Source organism: Halichoeres trimaculatus, unplaced genomic scaffold, assembly GCF_033239565.1.
Source record: "Halichoeres trimaculatus isolate MK-OKI-2021-1 unplaced genomic scaffold, fHalTri1.1 fHalTri1_scaffold_20, whole genome shotgun sequence".
Lineage (NCBI taxonomy): Eukaryota > Metazoa > Chordata > Actinopteri > Labriformes > Labridae > Halichoeres > Halichoeres trimaculatus.
The window spans coordinates 5168934-5176782 of NW_027437198.1; the positions used below are offsets into that span (position 1 = coordinate 5168934).

General features: G+C 37.7%; 1 protein-coding gene and 1 pseudogene across 1 annotated transcript; both read left to right on the forward strand.

The window, feature by feature from the left end:
* The first annotated feature begins 1488 nt into the window (after positions 1 to 1488).
* Positions 1489 to 4556, forward strand: LOC141809093 (methionine-R-sulfoxide reductase B1-A-like). The gene is made up of 4 exons (XM_074695912.1): positions 1489 to 1646; positions 2252 to 2394; positions 2528 to 2642; positions 3996 to 4556. The coding sequence occupies exons 1-4, from the start codon at positions 1595 to 1597 to the stop codon at positions 4013 to 4015; spliced, it is 330 nt and encodes a 109-aa protein (XP_074552013.1). The 5' UTR covers positions 1489 to 1594; the 3' UTR covers positions 4016 to 4556.
* Positions 4557 to 5946: 1390 nt separating this feature from the next.
* Positions 5947 to 7637, forward strand: LOC141809092 (methionine-R-sulfoxide reductase B1-A-like; annotated as a pseudogene).
* The last annotated feature ends 212 nt before the right edge of the window (positions 7638 to 7849 follow it).

A 7849-nucleotide genomic window follows, 5' to 3' on the forward strand; every position in this document is an offset into this window, starting at 1 on the left:
CAAAGATCTTGTATTGAGTAAGAGGGCTCACTAGCTCAGCCTTGCCTCGTTGTGATTCTGACGAAAGAACTGCGCTAAGATCTTCTGTCCTTGCTTGAAGCCTGTTGTTTGAAAGCACATTTTCTACGGTGCCCCCAATGGACCAATAAGGGAGAAAAACTTAGTGTTATAACGAGATAATAGCTCATAATTGTGCGATACTATCCGATACTTATTACCCTATTGTTTAAGCTGTTAGCGGGATCTGTACTTCCCCGTGTACGGCTTCAGAATAAAAGCATCAATTGGAAATCGCTGTTAACAGTTGACATTTCAATTCATACAAATCATTGTGCGATAGTCAGTGGTACTAGGTTGTAATTTTTAATTCCATATGAGAATTTCAGTAATATTGATGATTTAGAAAACAAAATCTCGTATATGATTACCTACATAACGTCAGGGGCGTAGCTACAATTAGGCAAACACAGGCAGTTGCCTGGGGCCCGAAGATTCCCAGGGCACCCCAAAGCATCTCTTAAAAACTAATTTATGAAGTTCTCTTCAATTGAAAGCATTTCTTTTTTCTAAATCTTACTTCACATGCTTCAAAATACATCAAAAAGCTTGATCTTTAATGATGGTTTGGGGTACTCCCCCTCCCTTCTTATTCAATGGGCTATTCCATATTACAACACATCTGAAAATTTGATTCAGTTAGAAAGTGGTAAAAAACACTTTTTTCCCATTTTTTTTTCTTATTTTCAACCAAATTGGAAATAAAAACAATGTTGCTCTGAGATCTGAGAAAAACATATAAGACTTTTAGGATTTTAAGGACTTTATCTAGCCCAGGAAACAGTATAATTTTCTCAAAATCAAACTTTTTCAGTTGGTGATAAACATTATTGTACAAAATCTCTTTTTTTAGATACATAACTCACTAGAGTTATGCAGGGGGTCAAATAAAAAAAACATTGACTTAAAAATAATAGTACCAATAAAGTATGGTAACTGTAAATATCACCTCTTTCAGTAGATTTCAGCTTGATATTTACATATTTTTTGTTTTCTAAATTATTTTTTTTTCAATATTTACCTATTGTAATGTTTTTCACTACATACCTTCTTGTTTGTTACTGTTACTCTGTAAATTCCCCAATGTGGGACAAATAAGCTGTCAATTGACCATAAAAGATTTCAAATCCAGGACAAAGTGGACTAAATTATGTGCTCACTTTTTTCAAAATCAAACTAAAGTACAGAACTTGAGTAAATGCATTTAGTTGCGTTAAGTTACCATGTATAAGATTAGCACTGTCTCGTGCCTTGATTCTCGGAAAGAGACAGTGGACCCAGGGAAGGCCAGTCTAGCTCTGAGGAAGATGAGTTACAAGGAAATGGAGGGCCCCATTGACTGGGTTTGCCTCGGCCCCCCAAACGACCTAATACGCCCCTGCAAATCGTTTGCGTATTGCCGTTTTATTCTTTTATTCTGAAGGCCGACGTGCTCAGCGGATGTGTCTGTGTTGTAACATGCGTACTGGTATTAGATAAACTTTAACTGACCCACTCACAAAAGCCGGATAAACACACCGACCTCATAGCAGAGAGGATGTTTTGTAGATTCATCGGCGGGGAGGTCTTTAAAGACCATTTCCAACCAGGTACCATTATCACTTCAACTAATTTATTTACTTACTACTTTATTTCTGACTTTCGGTTATTGTTTTGTAACTGTTAAGCCAGCGTGGGTCATGCCAACAAACCAGTTAGCCACTATTAGCTAACGATTTATGTCGACATCTATTAAAAGCTTTTTTTATTGTATCAATCTAGCATGGTCATGTCTAACGTCGAGAACGTGTCAGCTCTGCACATCGATCTCATTAAAACTGTATGATGGGCATTGAAGTGGCTTGGCGCTTTTGTAACCTGTGCCCAGGTTACACAACAACTGGATAAACTTGATAGTTAGGTTACGCTTTTGTTGCACCAACATCCAAACACAAATGAAATGTAATGTAATGAAAAATATGCCAAAAAAACAAACAAAAAACAACTCAGTGCCATCTTGTTCCATGATGTAAAATAAAGGGATATGAAATAAGCTCATCTTATAACAAAGGATAAAAAACAGTAGCTGTTGCATACTTGATGACCTGATTGTTTGATGGGGAGTAACCCACCATGACCTTTTTTGTCAGGAGTTGTATTTACAGTTTGCGTGTCTTCTTAGACAATAACCATCTCTTTCACCTCTTCTGCTCAGGGATCTATGTCTGTTCCCAGTGCGACCACAAGCTGTTCTCCAGCAGATCCAAGTATGAGCACTCGTCCCCCTGGCCAGCCTTCACAGAGACTGTCAATGAAGACAGTGTGTCCAAACACCAAGAGAGACCTGGGGCATTCAAGGTACAAGCTGCAGAAAAAAAACTGAGAATATTTTACGCAGGCAACACTTTGTGCAACGTGAATTTACATACATCCACTCTTTTCATATATTCAAAGTAGTTATCCTGACAGATGTGTGGTGCTTTGTTCTCAGGTGCGGTGTGGGAAATGCGGAAATGGACTTGGCCATGAGTTTGTAAATGATGGACCATCCAAAGGTCTGTCTCGCTTCTGAATATTCAGCAGCTCACTCAAGTTCGTCCCTAAAGGTACGACTGCCAAATTAAAAAACAACAACAAGTTGTTACTTTTGTTTGCATTATATGTTACTTAGTGGTCCAGAAGTACATATTACTGTGTTACAACATCCATATATCTATATGTTAGAACACAAAACTGCAAAAAATTATGGTTTTATAAAAAAGTTGATAAATGTGGGGGATTTTGTGTTCCAAAAATAATAGAAACCTGCAGCAACTGACAGATTTTAACACAGAAGTCAAATATTTTTTTGTCTTAAAAGATTAGTGCTCCCCACAGTCCTTAGGGACAAATTAGGGCTGGGGGATTATGGTAAAAATAAGAATCCCAATTATTTTAAGTGATATTGAAATCACAATTAATATACATAATCATTCATTTATTCAAAAACTTCAGTGCTGATTTAAACACAAACTTAAAGAACTAGTAAGTGGCACAAACAGTATTATTGATACACATAAGTCTCACACACTTGCTGTGGCTGCACATGGAACACAGAAGAGCTATGAAGCACAGGAACTTGCATACATCTACACTGTGTGACATACTAATTGTTTTTCTTCGATTATATTGTTTTTCTGATTGATCAGATGGCAAAATTGAAATCACGATTAAAATCCAATTAGTTGTCCAGCCCTAGGACAAATAGGGATGGATACCGAATTAGGTACTTTTATAGGTACCAACTGAATTTTGTCAAAGGTACCAGGAACCAATTCACGAAAAATCAAAAGGTACCATGTTTAGGTACCTAAATGCATCTTTGTGACTATGAGGGAGTGGAAGAGTAGGCAATTTTCCATGCTGGACACGAACACAGACTTTTTACAAGGTTATAAATTAAAGAATAAATATGTCAAATTGAGAAACAAAAAAAAAACAAAAAACAAATTGACATTTTTTTACCAAGTAGGCACAAAAAAGAACCAAAAATTGGTAGTGTTGAGTACCGGTACCGATTGCCAGGTACCAGGCATCGGTACCTTATCGTTTTCTTATGTGAAAGGTACCCATCACTAGGGACAAAACAACCAAAATTCATGTCACTGTGCTGCAAAATCTGAAATCCAAGCCATTATTTATGTCTCATTTCAAGTAAAAATGGTCTTACCAGACTTTGCATGAGCCACATTCACCTGATAACCCCAGAAAAATGTCTTATCTAAAGAAAGTGAAAGACAAAAATGACTTCTGAATCGCTGTTAGCATATTTTTCTTGCCTTTATAACTTTTAACAGAACCGTCGTGGAGGAAATGCAAAAAACCTGTTTCATGTCTGATGGTTTCCTAGCTTTCTAGTTTGAGATTACTCAAGTTAAATTTGGGCTAAGATGCGTTTTGTCCGTGTCTCTTCTCCTCAGATAAGGTAGATGGACAGTAGAGTGAGCCTTCAGAGGGAAGCGCTGCTGGATGTGTAGGGGTCTTTCTGTGCTGCTGGAGGTGTGGTCAGTGGATGAAGTGTTCTGGGGAAAAGCCCGATTAGGGAGCACCAGGGCTCTGATGAAGGATGACTTCACTGAACAGCAACAACGTTGGACCAGTCACTACACTTTTATTATGCAATCTTCAGGTTCATCTGCAGGATAGACTCACTGAGGTTACACAGTCACTGCCTCATCACTTTTAAGATCATGGATTTTTATTTAAAGTCACTGAGACTGTCTCATCAGAGAATCTTCTTCTTCTACCTTTTTACTAAAAGAATCAACTTGTTTATTTATTACTATCACCATAGTGTTATATTAGATAAACCTTTTCCAAAGAGTACTCAAGCTATTTTAAGAACAGGTACATTACCACTGGCCTTTACTCAGTGTGTTTGTTGTGCAGAGAGAATTGCTACTATATTTTCAATTTTGAGGGTTTTTATGTAAATGGGTCACATCGATTGATATGCAAACGTCTGAAATAAATATTTTCTTAAACTGAAACAAGAAAAGGCTTTGACCAGTTAATAATGCCATATTCTTGATGTACAATATGAAATGTCTCTCTTTGCATACTGATATGAATAAAGTATCCAAAGTAGGGCTGTCATTTTAACGCGGTAATTAGATTAATTAATTACACCGCAAATTAATGCGTCATAAAAATTAACGCAGATTAATCTGGATCCCAAACCCGCGAGGCGTTCAAAGACGCACTTATTTTCAAATGTCTAGCATTTACAAACCGTTTGTCCTACATGAAAAAAGTGGTGTGGTGTCGTCAGATTTTCAAATTTCCGACGGTCCCTGAATGTATCACACCTAGCAACATGCTTTGAACCGGGGGCAGAGAGAGCGCTGTTAAGGGGACTGACGTCCACATCTCGTTTATTCACACGTCCTTTTTGAAAATCTACAGAAAATCAACCGTTTGCTCTAGCTCAATTCTGTAAAAAACAGGTAATTTTACACTCTCTACTGCATCAAACAACACCTGAATGATCGAAAAAGGTCTTGTATTTAAATCTAAAGAATTCTTTGAAAATTTCCTCCCATCTTCCTGGTGTCATGTTTCAGCTTGGGGCTGCTCTGCACCAATGAGCAACAGTTTGTGTGTTCAGAGCATGTAAAACTGAAAATACTTCACTTTTCTTTGATCCAAGACTTGAAAAAAGTGTTTTGTACATAGTTCCTCACAGTTTTTAGCCTTTAGCCCTGGTTCTCCTGACCTCATAGAAGTATAGAAGTTCATATTGCAGTGAAAATTGAGTCAACATCAAGTAAAAATGTGACAGAAGCAAAAACCGTCCCAAAAATCAAATCAGCTTATCTTAGGTGCAGGACTGTGTAGATTTTGTAAAGATAGAACCAGAATACTTTTTTCATTTGTTCCTTATGCCTCAGGGTACCTAAAAATGTGTTGTATATATTCCCACCTTATTTTTAAATGTTTTTTAATGTCTTTTAATGTAATTTTAATGTCCTGGAATTCAAATTTTTAATTTTGGACCTTAAGCAGATATGAGATTAAAATGCGATTAATTCGATTAATTAATTACAAATCCTGTAATTAATTAGATTAATTTTTTTAATCGCCTGACAGCACTAATCCAAAGTAAACAGCATGAATGTGAAAACTACAAGAATGTAACATGAAGTGTTTTTCACAGAAGTCAAACTAAACTACCTCCTCTTGTTTGTTTTTATTGCCTTGCCTATATAGTTTTAAAGTTAAAAGCCATACAACTCCACTAGTTACACAGCCCTCATTGATACCTCTACTCAGTTGGGTAAGTGCTGCCACCCAGTGGAAGCAATGAGAATAGGCTCCGGTCTTACACAAGTAGAGACGAGCTGCTGACACCTGATCTGGACAACAGTCTATGATCTGAACGAGCTGGTTCCATCTAGCTTTAGCCGGGTGACTGATTTTGGAAACACATCTGAAACTCACAGAAGAGGAGAGCGTTTCTTCAAAGACAATGACATCTGAAATGGATGAAATGTCATACTGCTCTTTTTATGGAGGAGAGGAATACAAAAACCACTTCCAACCTGGTGAGTTCAATAGAAGCACATGTGTAAACAATTTAAATGTGAGTTTTTGCTCCTTTGTTCATTCATGCTTCTTTTCTCCCACAGGTATTTATGTGTGTTCTGAATGTGGGCATGAGTTGTTCTCCAGCACATCAAAGTTTGAGCACTCGTCTCCTTGGCCGGCCTTTTCTGAGACCATCCATGAGGACAGTGTCTCCAAACATCCTGAAGCATGGGGACCTTTGAAGGTAGACTGTCACTTTAATTTACACCACGTCTTCACCCCTAGGCTGTATAACCTACACTCCCATTGAACTGTACTTGTTAACATTCATAATCTTACTGGTGTGGTGATTTGGTTTGAACAATCCGAATGTTGCAGGTTTGCTGTGGGAAATGTGGCAACGGACTGGGTCATGAGTTTTTGTATGATGGGCCGAGGGAGGGGCTTTCACGGTTCTGAATATTCAGCAGCTCACTGACGTTCATCCCTAAAAGTGAGTGAAACTATTTATTTTTCCTCTCTCACACGTTACACAATGAAATAGTTCACCTTTAGCAATATCAGATGCATTGAGACATACAATGACTACAAGAAGAAAAAAAAAAAAGGGACAAAAACAGCCCTAAAATATCAGACGAAAACAAAGAGATACAAACCTGAGTGTAAAGATACAAAAAGTTAAAAAGGGATGCAAAATGATTAAAACAAATACACATCACTACCAAAGAGATCAGAAGAAAATATCAATAACAACTGGAAACAGGAGGAGATGATTTAGAGATGACACAGACGGAGGATATATCAATAAACAGACACAAAACATTCTATAAAATCATAAAAATGACCCAAAAGAGACACATAGCTACCAAAAAGTGTAAAAGTCATTTAAAAAATAACCACAAAATAAAACTGAGGCAGCAAATTAACAAATTGAAACTCTTTGAAATGTTAAAATACCCAACTCTATATGATCCACAGAGTCCCTTTCTACTTTAAGAGATGTCTGAAGACTCATCTGTTCAGGGAAAACTTAGGCCCTTAATCTGAGTCTTCTCCTCTTTGTCCTCAGGGGCAGAATGAGTCAAAAGGTCTCAGACGCAGCTCTTAGTGAATTTTCAGCACTGATTACTGAATGTTGTTAAAGGTTGAACTACATTGTTGCAGTATGGACACATTATTCTACATTTAAAAAAAACAAACGAACAAAGGCACTTCTTCCTCTTGGTGGCAGCACCTGCAGCAAAACAACTTGTAGCACTTTGTCACACTAAGGTTTTCCCTTCTGTCTAAATTCTTGCTTATGTTGTTCGTCGCTTTGGACAAAAGTATCTGTTAAATGAAACTGTAGAACTGTAAAAACTCTCTTCTTTCACTCCATAGAAAAAGTGGATGGGCAGAAAGCTGAGCTGTGAATTTCAGATCATTTCCCCAGCTGCTGGAAGGTGCAGACCATGGATGAAGAGCTCCAGAATAAAACCTGATGGAGATCTGGAGCTCTGATGGACGGTGGCTCGTCTCAGACACTCATCACGTTATTCCCCCTGTAGGTGGACCCATGTTTGATTTAATGCTGCAAAAGATGTTTAAAAAGTACGTTTAGCTCATTTATCTGTGCACTTTGTTGCAAAGTAACCCCAGTTTGTCTCACATTGTGTAGAGCAGGGGTGGCCAACCTGCGGCTTGCTAGCCACATGCAGCTCTTTGATCCATTCATTAAAAAAAAATTATATTGTTATGAGTAGTTGTG